The following is a 16,096-nucleotide window of genomic DNA, read 5'->3' on the forward strand; positions in this document are numbered from 1 at the left end:
CGGGGGTCACACTGGTAGAAAGACAGGCTCTGACCAGTTCCATGGTTCTTCCCAACACCATGTTCTGTCACTTTGTGGCTGACATCTTCATTTTGTGGTCAGTGGAGACGTCTAAGGTCCCGTCTGTCTTTGGGTGTGCCTTTCCTTCTGTTCCTGCTTCTATTTCATAGTTACATGTCCTTTGGTGCCACATTGCCATGTCCCTGCCATGTCCCTGCTAAATCTTTATCTTTTTTAACATTTATTTGTCATGTGTGTGTGTGTGTGTGTGTGCGTGTGTGCGTGTGTGAGCGCACATGCGCGCACATGCGTGCACACATGCGGGAGCACATGCTCCATCACAGATTTATAGAAGTCAGGGACAATTTGTGTGAGTCATTTCTCTCCCGTGTGGATTTCGGGGATTGAAATCAGATCTTTAGGGTTATATGGTAAATACCTTTACCCACTGAGGCATCTCACTCACGCTATTTTTGTTTTTTTGTGTGTGTTTTTTAAATGGGACTATTTCCCAGCTAATTGTGGACAAGTAACATTTTCTTTCTTTCTTTCTTTCTTTCTTTCTTTCTTTCTTTCTTTCTTTCCTCCTTCCTTCCTTTCCTTCATTCCTTCCTTCCCTCCTTCCTTCCTTTCCTTCTATCTCTTTCCTCCCTTCCTTTCCTTCTATCTTTCTTTCCTTCCTTCCTTCCTTCCTTCCTCCCTTCCTCCCTTCCTTCCTTTCCTTCTGTCTTTCTTTCCTCCTTCCTTCCTTCCTTCCTTCCTTCCTTCCTCCCTTCCTCCCTTCCTTCCTTTCCTTCTATCTCTTTCCTCCTTCCTTCCTTTCCTTCTATCTTTCTTTCCTCCTTCCTCCCTTCCTTCTTTTCTTTCCTAATACTCTGAGAAGTCTCAGTTACTCTGAGGAACTTATACACGTTGTGTCTCTTCATGTAGAACAGCAGCAGCAGCAGCCTCTATCAATGCCTCCTTTCTAACAGCTGCTAACTGCCTACAAAGCCTAGTGGAGGTTTTTAAGTAATTTGCTTTCATAGTGGTTAAGGGAACACAGAGTTGGAGTGACATTGTTTGGGTCCCCACCCCTCACTAGCTCTATGATCTTGAACAACTCACTTCCGCTAAGCCCTAGTTTCCCTCCCTGGCAAACAGAAGAAGTAGAGCGAGGGGCCGAGTGGCCCTTATTTCAAGGATTGTTTTGAACAAATGAACAAATGCTGACATTTCTGAGAACAATGTCTGACAGGGAGTACACGGAGCTTTTTAGCTATTACTGGTCATATACAGTAAGGGAAATCTTAAACATTTCACAGCGAGCTCTCTAGGCCTTTGCCGGTGAATACATACTATTTTAAGTATGCCTTGTCTTTGCAGAGTAAGGAAGTGGTTTGCTTATATTCAGGGCCCTGTTGTGTTTCAGACTTAGCACTGCCATGCTGGATGACCTTGAACAAATAGCCACCTTCAATCACGTTTGCCAGCACATGCCTATAATCCCAGCACTTGGTAGGCAAAAGCAGGAAGATTGTCGTGAGCATGATGCCAGCCTGTTCTGCACAGTGAGTTCTAGGTCAGCCAGGACAACTAACTTAAAAACAACTACAGAGGAATGGACAATAGCCCATATTGGTGAGAGCATGGAGGGTTTAAAAGGAGAAGCAGTGCTTTGGGAAATAGTTGCAGTTCTTGAAAAGCTTAACTCTAGTCATCATTTACCCCAGAAATTCTACATTTACATTTATCTAAGAGAAGCAAAAATATGTATCTACATAAAATGTTCATATTATTGCTATCAGAATTGAAAAATCTTAGGCGGGGGTTTGAGGGGACACTCAGGTAGATTGTTGGGGTTAAGAAGTGGAGTAGAAGAATTATTGATACAGACAGAGAACAGGACGGTGAGGCTCTGAGGAGCATTTATACCCCAGCATCAGAGACCATTGGCTTGGTGGGGAATCTGAATAGAGGAAAGTAGGGTGCGCCTGGCAAAAGTGAGCTTTCTGAGAGTAGGGATGCTTCACAGCACAAGCCTGCAGTCAGGAGGTCAGGAAGGGGATGGGGAACAGGATGTGTGGTCTCCAATATCCTTTGGTTTAAACTGCCCCGCCCGCCCCCAGGTGAGATGTGGTGGCACCTGAAAGCCTGTTAGCTAGAGAGTCACAGGAGGATGTGTGTCAGTGTCTGGAAGGGGAATGGACGCTGTGCATATTGTGGCCTGAGCAGCAGCGACGTTCTAGCACTGCACTATTTTAATAGTGACCGAAACGAGAGACTAAATGATCATTACCTGAAAACGGAAAAGGCTAAGTGTGATTAATCCGCACAGTGGAATGGTATTTGGCCGTAGGAAGGAATGGAGAGTGACTAGGAACGAGCACACAGTGTTTTGGAAGATAGGGAAGTACTGTGAATTTAGATTGTGATGATGGCTGGACAGTCCTGAATCTACTAAGAACCACTGAATTCTTTAAAGAGTAGAGTGTGGCGGTGGTGTCTGCCTTTAACCCTAGCACTCAGGAGGCAGGAGGCCGGAGGCAGGAGCAGAGGGAGGCAGAGAGAGGCAGAGAGAGGCAGAGAGAAGCAGAGAGGCAGAGAGGCAGAGGCAGGGGCAGGTAGAGCTCTACGAGTTAGAGACCGGTATGGTCTGCCTAGTGAGTTCTAGGCCAGCCAGGCCATCAAGTGAGAACCTGCCTGAAAAGCAGCATCAGCACCCAACAATCTCCACACAGTAGCAGAAGCTTCCCATGGGGTGATCTACCATTTGTACTGTCTTTGATTCCTAGGAAGCACAGGGCTTTTAGAATGTCTATGAATCCTGCTTGAAAACCCCCAATTAGGAATTTTTAATTACAATGTTTTTCTGTTAACAAATTGGTACATTGTTCACAGAAGCCAAATGATGCCCATAGAACATGTTTGTAGAACTGTAATAAGTAACAGTAAACGAGAATCTTTGCTAATCCCCTTTGGAGATTCATGTGTGTGTGTGTGTGTGTGTGTGTGTGTGTGTGTGTGTGTGTGTGTGTGTTATTAAGCAGGTGTCTGTACATAGATGCTCATACAGAGGCCATGGGTCAGTGTCAGAGGGCTTCCTCTGTTGCTCTCTGCCTTGTTTTGTCCGGTAGGAGCTCTTCCTCAATCTGGAGCTTAGCACAGCAACAAGGTCAGTGTTTGCTGTTTTGTCAATCTTTTATACTGCCCTGGGGATCTGAACTCAGGTCCTCATACTTGTGTGGCAGCACTTTGCCATCTGAGCCATCCCTCTAGCTCTCTGGAAATTCTTTAGACTTTATTTTCTTGTTCTTTCAGTTTTTAATACATGTTTGTTTTAAAGAATATGTCAGGCATGGCCATACCCATGGTCATGAGTAGCATTTGGAAGGTAGGGACAGGAACTTTCCTGCAATTCTGAGATCATTTTACTCTACACAGTAAGTTCCAAGCCAGCCAAGGCAACTAGTGAGACTTAACCTAAGAGGAAGTTAATTAATAAAAAAGGAAGTGTATTCATTTTGTTTCTTTGTGATTAAGCATTCTGCAACTTCTCTAGATAGACACTAGTTTCTCTCTTCCTTTTTACATCTTTTGAAAACAGCTCATGCTTAATCCCTTGTGATGAGAAGGGTGGAAACTGAAAAGGACATTGTCCTTTAGGTGTCACCATGATATCATCTTATCCTTGACATAAAGGCGTTAAAGAGCTGTGCAATGGGCAAGTCTTGCTGTTAACATTAATCTCCTGTATGTAGAACTCTTGAGTGTGATAGAGGAGGCCTCTTAACAGTGGTATTGGACACACTAGGAAAATGTCACTGGATGCCACTGGTACTGAGCAAATATGAAATGAAGAGAACATAGCTAAGAATGTGCAAAAATGGTCTGTTATCACAAGATCAGACAGAGCATGTCACTGGATTTCTGGTCAAAGGTTCTGCTTTGGAATTTGTGTGACTTCTTGACAGTGTGATTTGTCTGCGGCTGTCGTTTCACAGGGAGGACTTTGGGAGGATGTTCTTTAACAGGTGCTCTGCTTTGAAACGCGATACAGTTTCAATAGCTGAGAAGTTTGAAGCAGCAAACTCGAGGTCTTACAGGGAATGTTCCCGCCATTGCTGTACTGGGTTAAAATCATTGGCTGCTCTTGCAAGATGGGGCAAATACAGAACTTTCAATCTTCCTTGTCTTTGCAGAAACGGCGAGGTAGTTAGGACCCAGTACTGCTTCTCTTGTAGAAGACTAGAGTTTGGTTCCTAGCAGGTACCTAGAACTCATATCAGGCTGCTCAAAACTGAAGTGTTGGCCTCTGTAAGCATCTGTGCTCGTGTGCACACAGCCACACACAAACACACACAATGTTAAAATCGACCTTATGTGGAGTATAGTGGCCAATGCCCTTAATCCCAGCACTCGAAAGGCGGAAGCAAGCAGTAATCTGTGAGCTCGACGTCATTTTGACTTATATAGTGAGTTCCAGGTCAACGGTGGCTATACAGTGAGACCCTGGCTCAAAAAGTTAGAAAAGAGGCTGCAGAGATGGCTCGGGGGTGAAGGGCAACTTCGGTTCTCCCAGAGGACCAGATTCAGTTTCTAGCTCTTACTTGGTGGCTCACAACACTCTGTAACCCCAGTTGCCTCTCGTACCTCTAAAGGCAGTAGACACACATACACTACAAACACATGCATATTGGCAAAATATTCATATGCACAAAAATAATCTAAAAAATCAAGATAAAATAAAGCATAGAAAAAGACAGAATAGATGACCGCGTGGACTCCCAGATTAGATTCTCTTATTTAAGTTCAATCTACTATACTGTATTATATATGTGCCACAGGTTTTGAGTTTGTGTTTTAATGTTCCATGTAGCACATCAAACAATGTGTTCCAGGCTTAGGATCTGAGGATGTAGCAGCCACCTCTCCATAGCCGTTTGTTCATGAATTTGCTAGTTCATGAACAGTGGATTTGGTACTATGCTTATATTTAGAAGGATACAAAAGTAGATAGACTAAATTGGGAGATTTCACAGATAGTAACAGTCTGCTGAGTGTCTTATAAATAGTCCGTGAACAAGAGAGTAACCTTTTCCTTTGAGGGTAACTTGTCTTAAAGAATGATCTGGAATCCGTGGAAGGAACGATGGTCTTGAGCAGCAGGGAGTCCAAAACAGAGGGAGGGTATATAGAATGAGACAGAGAGGTGCAGAGCTTACTTGGAATTACAAACCCCTGAAACCACGAGCCCAAGGAGACCTCTTCCCCGCTTATCTTGGGTATTTTGTCAAGTGACGGAAATCCCACACATCAAGGAAAGGGGCACTTAAGTGTGAGGAACGGTTGAGAAGGATAAATGAACAGGCTTCTTGACTCAGAAGGTGGCACCGAGGACAAGAAAGAGGAATTCAGATTTCTGGCACAAACACATGGGCAGGTGCATAAGTTTAAGGAAGTCCCGCTTCCTTCACAGGTCCCTGTTGAGTTAGCCGAAATCAACTGAATGGGCACACCCACTAGGGGAAAAGCAGGCCCACTTACTACGTGTGTACGGGAGCCACACGAAGCTATAGAACATAAATAAGGGTGTCCAGATCATAGAAGACACACTGTGAACTTTGCTGTCGCTGTGACTTGTGTCCAAGTCTCTCTTGGATGTTGGTGCTCAGAAAAAGGGAGAGGGTTAGATTTAGCTCAGTAGGTAGAGATCTCGTCTTGTTTTCAGAGTGAGCCTTTGCTGGTTAAGGGAAATTTTAGGGAGGAAATATAAAACAATTGCACTTATTTTGGGTGACCTTTCTTCAGTGATCTCATAAAGAGCCCTCTCTATGCTGGGAGCCAGGGACAGAGCCTTAAAAAGCCTGAGGTGGCTGTGCTTGGCTCTGTGCTCCTGTGGTCAGCCCATCAGAGCATCCTGCCTCAAGGAATTGTTGCTGGAGCCCTGCACCGGGGAGCAAATATGGAACAAATGCTAACAGTGTCTGAAGGTCACCAAATGCATTTCCTCGGTGAAGCCTTTCTGATCCCCCAGTCCGCTTTAGTGTGGTTCCCTGAGATGCTCAGCACGTTCAAGGTGTGATATTATGTGCTTTTAGTTCCTCTGTCGCTTTGTGAAGATGGGGGTTATTTCTATTTCATCTTTTCCTAGTTATGCAAAATAATCACACACACACATACACACACATACACATACATACACACAAATACACACACATACACACATACACATACACACATACATACATACACATACATACATACATACATACACACACATACACACACATACACACATACACACACATACACATACATACACACAAATACACACACATACACACATACACATACACACACATACACATACATACACACATACACACACATACACATAAATACACACACATATACACACATACATACACACATACACACACATACACATACATACACACAAATACACACACATACACACATACACATACACACACATACACATACATACACACACATACACACACATACACATAAATACACACACATATACACACATACATACACACACATACACACACATACACATACATACACACAAATACACACACATACACACAAATACACACACATACACACACATACACACATACACACATACACATACGTACACACAAATACACACACATACACACACATACACATACATACACACACATACACACACATACACACAAATACATACACACACACACACACACACACACATACACACGTGTCTCATTGTACCTCGCTTGTAGTTTCCCTCCCTTTCTTGGGCAGTTTTTTTAATCCCTTCTACAAGCACTCACACTCCATCCCAGATGTATGATTTTAAAGCCTTGAAGTGGTTGCCTGGGAATATGAACTGTAATGTACTTCTGCTTCTCGTGATCAGTAATGTCAAGCCCAGCTTCAGAGCAGGGGGCTGGCTGCAGTGGAGCTATTTCGCATACTAGCTTTGCCGTCAAGTGCCGGCAGGGTCACATAGTGCCTTCCTATTTTAGAAGGATGACATAAAGATACTCCTGACTCCTTCCTCAAGCTCAGGATAATAGGGACAAGAGATGTGGGGTGGTGAGACGGCTCAGTGGGTCAAGGTGCTTGCCACCATGCTGCCACACTTCATGACTGAAGTTAATCCATGGGACCCACAGGTAGAAGAAGAGAACCAGCTCCTGCAAGCTCTGACCTACACACACACACACACACACACACACACACACACACACGGGGGGGGATTTAATTTAAAACATAAGCCAAGTATATATATATATATATATATATATATATATATATATATATATATATATACACACATATACATACTATGATACACTATGATATTAGGAGACTATAGAACCCCCAATCTAAACATTTTAGGGCTACCATGCCTACCTGCAATGTATACCAATCCCAGTATCTCCACTTAGGTTTGTATTTCAAGACAGTGAGTGTCTCACTAGGTAGTCCAGGATGGCTTAGAGTTTACAATCCTCCTGCCTTAGCTTCCTGAGTTCTGACAGGACTTGATTCTTTGTATTTCGGTCCCTTGGAGACAGTATTCCATTGTGTAGCCTGGCCGGTTCCATTTCCTGATCCTCCTACCGTACAGGTTTGTGTCTCTATGCCTGACTTGATTGATGTTTTTCATTGTAGCGATTTTATGGGTGTGAGGTTGTATCTCATTGTAGTTTTAACATAACCATGTCAAAACATTTCCTAGACTTTTGGCTCTTTTCATGTTGACTCTGCACTGGTGAAATGTCTGCTCATATCAGCTCTCATTTTTAATTGAGGTGTTTGCATTATCAGGGTTGCTTTTTTAAAAATATTTATTTTTATTTTACATGTACAAGTGTTTTGCAAATATATATTTCTGCATACCACGTGCATGTCTGGTGCCTGCGGAGGTCATAAGAGGTCATCATATCTCTTGGCAATGGAGTTATGGGTGGTTATGAGTCACTATGTAGATGAGGGAAACAGAACCTGTGTCTTCTACAAGAGCAACAAGTGTTCTTCAAGTGATGAGCTCTGTAGTCGTCAGAGGGGTGTGTGCATGGATATTCTGGATCCTAGTCCATTTTTAGAGTTATGATGTATAGTTAAGTTTCCTAGTCTGCATTTTGTCATTCGCCGTAGTAGAAGCATGCTGTCTGCCCAGGAATTCTAGTTATGGAGGGTCCTACTCTACACGGTTCTGTGTGATTCAGACTCTGGTCGAGCAAGGCTCTGTGCAGAGAGTAGGGCTCCAGTGCCAGGACAGTAGTAAAGGAAGAAAGGAGACAAAAGGCAAAGGCCAAAGTATACTCCTTAAGAGAAATGCGTATTTTCTGTGTGTGCCATCTGTGAAGGCAGCGAGGACACTGGATATCCTGGAGCTGGTGTTACCGATGGTCATGGCCTGCCCTGGCGGGGACGGCTCCCCAATTCTCTAAAGAGTAACAAGTGTGTCTTTTATTTTTTCCCCCTCTCTTCTTCAGATTGGGTCTTTCTATGTAACTATGTTCACCATGAAGACCAGGCTAGCCTCAAACACAGAGATCTGTCTAACTCTGCTCCCTACCTACCTGCCAGGATTAGAAATGTTTGCCACTATACCTACCCAGCAAGTGCATTTTACCATTGAGCCATCTCTCCAGTCCACAGCCTCTTGACTTTCGGGTTTGTATATGTGGGGTGGGGGTCGGGGGGCTGGAAGCAGTACTAGGGACCAAATGCAGGGCCTCAAACTGTCTGGGCACCACCAAATGATATCCCTAGTCTTCTAGTGAGTTTCTCATTTTAAAAATATATACCAACTTCAGCATCATTAACCTTATAGTTACAGATTGTATGGAGAGATGCGTGATAGTATTAGACTATCCGTTATCCCAGGGTGTAAGTGTGTAAGCACGTGTGCAGTCCCAGTCACTAGTTCGTGACTGATGTCTGGTCTGTACAATCACTTCTGTTTCAAAAAGTGTAGCAGAAGGTGAGTGGTTGGAGCCAAGTGAACAAAACTTGTGTAACTTGTACATGGAATTACAAATTCTAGCTGGAGTGTATATAAGACACACAATCCAGGGATTTCGTCTACAAGCCGTAAGCCAAGACTGCAGACTTCAGAGCTATTCTGACTTACATCCCAGCCACCTGTCCCTTGTTCCTTGCTGTTTCCCCTGGCCATATGCTCACGGTCCAGCTTCTCTCTTGGCTGCCTCCTCCTCTCCACGTCTCCGCTTTCCTCCCCTATTCCTCTCTTCCTGCCACCCCCCTCTATCTACTGCCCAATCACAGTCATTAGCCCTTTATTGACCAGTTAACACTGGGGGCAAGGTTTGCACCACAGAAGCTTGTGTAAGGGAGAATTCACTCCTATTGGGGCAACCAGGTATTGGGATACAGTATTTAGCATTTGAGTCATAGCAGTACCAGACCAACCCCAACGGGAACACATTAATCTTTTTTTTTTTTTGGTTCTTTTTTTCGGAGCTGGGGACCGAACCCAGGGCCTTGCACTTCCTAGGTAAGCGCTCTACCACTGAGCTAAATCCCCAGCCCCCACATTAATCTTAATCATTCAAGAACCTACTTTTAAAAAGTGAATATTAATGAGGACAGAAATCAGACTCATGTGGTTGTCCTTTTAGCAGTAGAATTTGAGAGCTGAGGAAAAGAAGGCAAAACCACACAAGGCTAGTTAGACTGCGTTTGTGTGTACCGTGGATAAGTCATCTCTCATCTTGGTTTGGTTTCTGTTGCTGTGGTAAACAGCATGCGCAAAAGCAGCACGGGAAAGGAACGGGTTTAGTTGGCCCACAGGATACAGTCCATCCTGAGAAGCCAAAGCTCTGACATTCAAGGTTGGAACCCACCAGGAGACAGGAACTGAAGCAGAGGCCACAGGCGATGCTGCTTACTGTCTTACTTCCATGCTCACATTCAGCCATCACTCTCCTACAGCCCAGGATTGCCTGTCCAAGGACAGCACCGCCCACAGTGGGCCTCAGAGCTCCTACATGCAATCAAGGAAGTGCTCCATAGACATTAATTATCACAGGCTTGGAGGCAGTTTCTCAATTGTGGTTCTCTCTTCTCAAGTGTTTCGACAGCCAAAATCAGCCATCACCATTTGCCATTTAAAGACTCTTTTCATGACTAGTCCAGTTGTAGCCTTCTCTGAATATTCTTGGCAGTGCAGACTCTGTCCGTGAAGGGGTTAAGGTCTCTTGGTATTGCATGCAAACTCTGTTGTAGTAAAACATGGAGGGAACAAACACAAGGAAACTTCAAGATTAGTGGTCGCTGTCACTCCCGCCCTTAATGCCAACACTGAGGCTTAAAGGTGGGAGGACCAGGAAGCTGAGGCCAGATTCCGCTGTACAATGAAGTGAGTCCAGCCTTAGCTGCATGATCTATTATTTAAAAAAAATAGTGGTTAGTTCTGGAAAATGAGAAAGAAAATTAATATTATGGAATGTTTTGTTTCATCAAATCTTGATAGGAAAGTAATTAATTATATTTGGTATGTGTTTAGCAGTACCTGTTGGGAAGCTAAGTCAAAGTTACTGCCAGAAGTTGGAAAACAATGCAGTATTTAGTACAGTATTTTTAAATTTCATCCACATGTGTGTGTGCGTGTGTGTGTGTCTGTGTGTGTGTCTATGTGTATGTGTGTGTGTGTGTGTGTGTGTGTGTACATATGTGTATTTGTTTATGGAGACCCAAGATGTCAGTGTCTTTCCCAGTTGCTCTTCATCTAATTTAGGGGAATGATCATTCACGTAACCTTGGTGCTCAGTATTACAGCCAGACAGGTTCACCAGCAAACTTGGGGATATACTTGTCTCCCTGTGTGCTTGGGTGGTGGGCACACAGTACCACACATGGCCTCTCCCCACCCCCAAATTATCCTCATGCCTGCGTAAATTCATAGCAAGCACTGTAGGGGGTGGTTCTGATAGTAAGATCCTGTTCCCCAATTGGTTCTTGATTGATCAATAAAGATACCAGTGACCAATGACTGAGGATGGGGAGGGACACTTAGAGTTGCGCTAGAGAGAGTTGATGCAGAGGGACTTGGGAGAACTGGGGAAGAGAAGGAGTAGCCAACCAGCCATGGGAGTTTTTAGTTGGAGAGGCCAATGTCCATTCTGTCCGATTATGCCTGGGGTGGCAGGGAAGGTCTAAGAGTACCCAGGCATTTTAAGATTAACTGGTGTGTGTGTGTGTGTGTGTGTGTGTGTGTGTGTGTGTGTGTGTGTGTGTGTGTGTGTGCATGCGCGCGCGCATGCATGCATGCTGTTTTTTACTTGTGGATCCAAGGGAATCTGGGTGGAGCTAGTCAAGTGGTCCTTCCAGAGCTTAAAACAGAATAACAAAAACTACTCACTGAAAAACACCTTACTAAGTGCACATCTCCCAGCCCTGTGATAGAATGATACAAAACCCTTTAGGTTAATAACTGGAAATCTGACCTTTCTTTTCAGTTCCCTCCCTTTTTAGGTGTAGCCTCAGGCATGCTAGGCCAGCACCGAGCATAACCTCTGCCCCAACTCTGAAGATAATCAACTTTAAATCCCTATTGTCAGGTAGTCTTCTGCTCTTGGCACGCATATCTCCTGCGTTTGAACTTATTCATCCCTATGACCACAACTACTATTTATGATCTAATGGTCTCAAAAGCCATCTTAAATGAACCTAAAAATAAAGACCTCACCCATATTTCTAACTTACGTGAACACCGATATGACTACAATTAAAACAAAGAAAAAAAAATCCCAGAGGCCAGAGAGGTGGCTCGGTGGTTAAGAGCGCTTACTGTTCCCGTGGAGGATAACAGTCAATTCCCAGCACCCGCATGGCAGCTCACAGCCGTCCCTGACTCAGCTCCCAGGGCATCCAATGCCATTCTCTGGCCTCCACTGGCTCCTAGGTGTTCTCTGTGCAGACATGCTCACACATGCACATTAGAACAGGTAAGTAAATAAATTAATACGTGTCCGGATTCTGGGGGTGCTGAGTAGGTAAACTCCCCAGCAGAGCTCTTTTCTAGCCTGTGAAGCATCTCTTAAATCAGTCCTCAGCCCTGCAGCAAACAACAGAATTGGGAATGTAAACCTTCTGAAGGACCTTGGGGTGAGGCATGAGTGCACCTATGATCCCCAAACTCAGGAGGCTGCAATGGAAAGACTGAGTTAAGGCCAGTTCCAGCTACAGCAAGACCCTGCCTCAAAAATGAAACAAAGCAACCTGAGCTGAAACTTTAAAGGATTCTCACCCAGCTGACCCACTTGGACATCACCTGTGCTTAGCCAAGTGGGAATATGTGCACAGAACACGAGCAGTCACGGGTTTTAAATATCACTGAAATGTTTTCTCCCTGAGAGCCGACTCACTTTTAAACCGCATTTATTTTATATCTTTGTTTTGACATGGAAATTCTGGAACCTCGTGAAAACCAAGAGCTAAGAAAGAGGGCTTGGGCTGACTAGTGTGCTAAAGAGCTTTTTTTTTTTTTTTTTCAATTCCCAACACCACCAAAAAATTAAAAAATAAGACGAAGAACTAAGAAAATACTTTTACTGTGATGTGCTAAGCGGATCTGCTGGGATGGCATGCCATTTCCTGGTAGAGAAGGCTACTTCTGAGAGCCATTGCTTTAACACGCACCCCCACCCCGCCTCCATGGCGTTCTGTTAATGAATGACTAGGGGATTGCCATGGTGACTTTTTATGCATTTCCTTGCCCAATAGTTCTGGAAAGAGCACAGACTAACTGTCTGCTCCTGCCAGTGCTAGAAAGAATGCAAACAAGAATGAAAAAAAAATCCTTACAAAATGGGGTCTGATGGTTTTCTACAGCAGCTTTTAGTGTGTGTGTGTGTGTGTGTGTGTGTGTGTGTGTGTGCGCGCGCGCGCGCGCACGCACGCACATGTGCTCTGTCCGCTGTGGGCTTAAGGGCCTGTATGCCGAGCAAACTTGTACTGAGAAGTTATATTCCCCAGCCTGGTTCTAGTTATAATTTCCACCTTAAGTAAATATCTTAATTGCTTGCTCCTTCTTTACTGGTTTTCCCTCTTCACTAAGGGATTGCATTTTCAGATCTTCCAGACACTAGGAAGGGAAAGTCTGTCCGTCCCCTGCAACCAGCAACGAGCTCACCTAAATGTCAGAAGCGCTGTCTAAATCATCATTCTTTCCCAGATGTGTACAGTTTTTTGTTTAATGTTCACACTGAGAAATAATCAAAAGGTGTCCTTGAGATGATGTCAGATATATAATGTCACGAAGAGTTCTGATTACACTGTGCTTTTAGAATTCGAGAGATCTGATGTACACAACCCATTAGTAGTTCTTCATAGCACATCTTCATGCAGCATCTAAAGTGCATTTATTTATTTATTTACTTACTTATTTATTTTAGTTGGACTTGCAGTGCCGTCAAAGTTAGCCTAGAACCCACCATCTTCCTGCCTCGAGTCTCCTGAGTATTGGAACTAGTTGTATATCACAACCTCACTGGACTTTTTGATACTCATAAGTGTTTTCTTTGTAGTATACTAATATTTCCATTTTGAACCTTTGATGCTGTTCATTTGATTGGTTGGTTGGTTGGTTGGTTGATTGACATGGATCTCACTACATAGCCCTGGCTGTTCTGGAACTCACTATGTAGCCCAGGCTGGCCTCAATCTCATAGAGATCTAGCTATGTCTAGAGTGCTAAGATTAAAGGCGTGTGTCACCCCCAGTCCCAGTCCTGATTTCTCTAGCTGCTTCTGCATCATCATCTTACAAACTCCCCATGTTTGCTGTTGAGGTATTGTGTGGGATGGTAGGCCATGCCACCAGACAGAGCTAGTAAGGTTATAGTGAGTTTAGAACCCTGATGAATCTCATAGTTGAGAATGGCAGGAGTTCAAACTAGTTCCAGACCATAAGAGGATCATGACAAGCAGTCACGGAGCATAAAAACCTAGCTCTCCATGCTAATGAGGTATCTAGATAGGCCCTGAGTATTTAGCCAATGAGTGTCTCTTCCTGGGCATCCCTTCCTGTAATAGGTATTTAATCTCTGATTCATCCTGAGTAAGACGTATGCATCCTCATTCACCATGAATAAAACAGTTTGGACAAGCAAGGACTAACTCCTTCATCAAGGACTGCCTCTAGGTGAGGCCTTCGTCATCCAGAGCCATGCCTGAGTCTTTCCTAGAAGCCCCTCTTTCAACCTCTGTCCCTTTGGCACTCACTTGTGGCCAAGCCAGATTCTGCCCCATCCTGGGCTGCAGACTCCAATCCTCAATCCCCGAGGTGTCTGGGTGCACAGGCTGGAATGGAGGCCTGTCCTGTTTTCACCCAGAGAAACACTCTGAGTTTCGCCTTCCCTGGAGCGGCATGTCCGCAGCCCAGCACTCCAGCATTGAGGAAGAAATGCAGCCTAACACCCCTACATTTCACCTCCTCTGAGCGGCACGCCAGTGGGGCTCTGAAAGCAGAGTGACAGTACTGTATAGTGTGAATTGTGTGTTAATAAGTGTTAAAGTGCGTCTAGCGAGCTCATAGCTGATCCCATACTTTGTGACTTCATGCTTTCTCAATGCATTCTCTAACTTCAGGATGAAGATGCTGGGATGAAAAGCAAAGTCCATCATATTGCCAAGGAGATCATGAGCTCGGAGAAAGTGTAGGTATCAAGTTACCAGTTCAGAAGACTGCTCTTCCCCAGTCGGCTTATTAAAAAAAAAAACAAAAAACCAATGCCTTTTTGTTTGTTTGTTTTACAGGTTTGTCGATGTGTTAAAACTTCTGCATATTGTAAGTATCTGTTGTTGGTATTTTTCTCAATTCTAAGATTATCCCTGGTCCTGCTCTTTTCTTACCCTAAATGTTCTCTGCATAGCTAACAAGTGATCGATACACATGTGCTCTCTAGCGCTTGGCAATATTTTAAATTTGTAAAAGAAACACATACTTATAAATTAAATATATATGTGTGTAAATTATGTATATGTATATAAAATAGACATTTTCCAAAATGTCTCCATCCCATTTACACCCAAATATTCCTAGATGCTTTCTAAAAATATGTCTTTAGCACCATGCTTTTCTTTACAATAATGAGCCGTGACGACTGCTGCTGTTGCTTCTGCTCCTTCCCTTCCTCTTCTTCTTCCTCTTTTCATTTTTCCCCACCAAACTGCATCCTCAGCACTCATGATGATGGTGCATCTTTTAGGACATTTCCTCCCTAATCCTAACAGAAACAGAGACACTTGAGACAGACATTTTTATAGCTACCTTTTTTTTTTTTTACAGTTATCAACTTGAGCAGACCTGTTAGGAAACAACTATGTGTGTCTGACCACATACTCATTTTCCTTCCTGTGATTTTTTTGTCCTTGCAAGTTTTCACAAGATTTCGGGTGTAGTGGCAGTCAAAGTGCTTTTAGTGCTACTTTGTTTTGATTATATTTTGGTAAAATATCCCAAACATCCCACACATGTGTGCTACTATATATGCTCAAGTCCACCTTAAAATAGATCGTCTGTCTGTCTCTGTGTTTCTCTTCCCCTTCTAGCCCTCTAGTCCTCTCCTTCTCTCACTCTCTTACCATATTTCACCATCTTTGTTTTTATCCCTCTTTCTCTTTTGAAACAGTCTAACTTCATCCCATCTTTGACTCAAAGGTGCCTCATGCCTCAGCCTCTAGAGTCCCATTTTGAGCCATCAGACTAGACAGCAATCTGATAGAGTATTCTAGTCTCATTCTGTTGTGATAAAACACTGGGATCAAAAGCGACACGGCAGGGAAAGAGTTTCTTTGCCTTACACTTCCAGTTTAAAATCTGAGGGAATCTTGAGGGAAGTCAGAGCAGGAGCTCCAGGCAGGACCCGTGGAAGAACTTCGTTTACTTGCTCATTGTTCGGCTCATTCTCAGTCGTCTTATAAGCCCACACCACCTGCGTAGGGATGGTGCTGCCCATAGTGGGCTGTGCTATCCTCAGTCAATTAGCAGTCAAGACAGTCCCTCATGGACATTGCCACAGGCCAGCTGGTCTGTCAGTTCCTTAATTAAGGTTTCTTTT

The 16,096-nt window shown here is 43.9% G+C and overlaps 1 protein-coding gene across 2 annotated transcripts in view; it reads left to right on the plus strand.

Moving 5' to 3' along the window:
* Window positions 1–16,096, plus strand: part of Fgd6 (FYVE, RhoGEF and PH domain containing 6) — a 115,511-nt gene that overhangs the window by 44,515 nt on the left and 54,900 nt on the right. For both annotated transcript variants that reach the window (XR_015624340.1, NM_001137645.1), the window contains 2 exon segments: window positions 14,625–14,692; window positions 14,793–14,823. Coding sequence is in view for 1 of the 2 variants with exons in the window: in NM_001137645.1 (NP_001131117.1) it covers window positions 14,625–14,692; window positions 14,793–14,823 (99 nt within the window). In the remaining variant the exon portion in view is untranslated.

The sequence above is a fragment of the Rattus norvegicus genome, chromosome 7 (genome assembly GCF_021556685.1).
Source record: "Rattus norvegicus strain SHRSP/BbbUtx chromosome 7, alternate assembly SHRSP_T2T, whole genome shotgun sequence".
Lineage (NCBI taxonomy): Eukaryota > Metazoa > Chordata > Mammalia > Rodentia > Muridae > Rattus > Rattus norvegicus.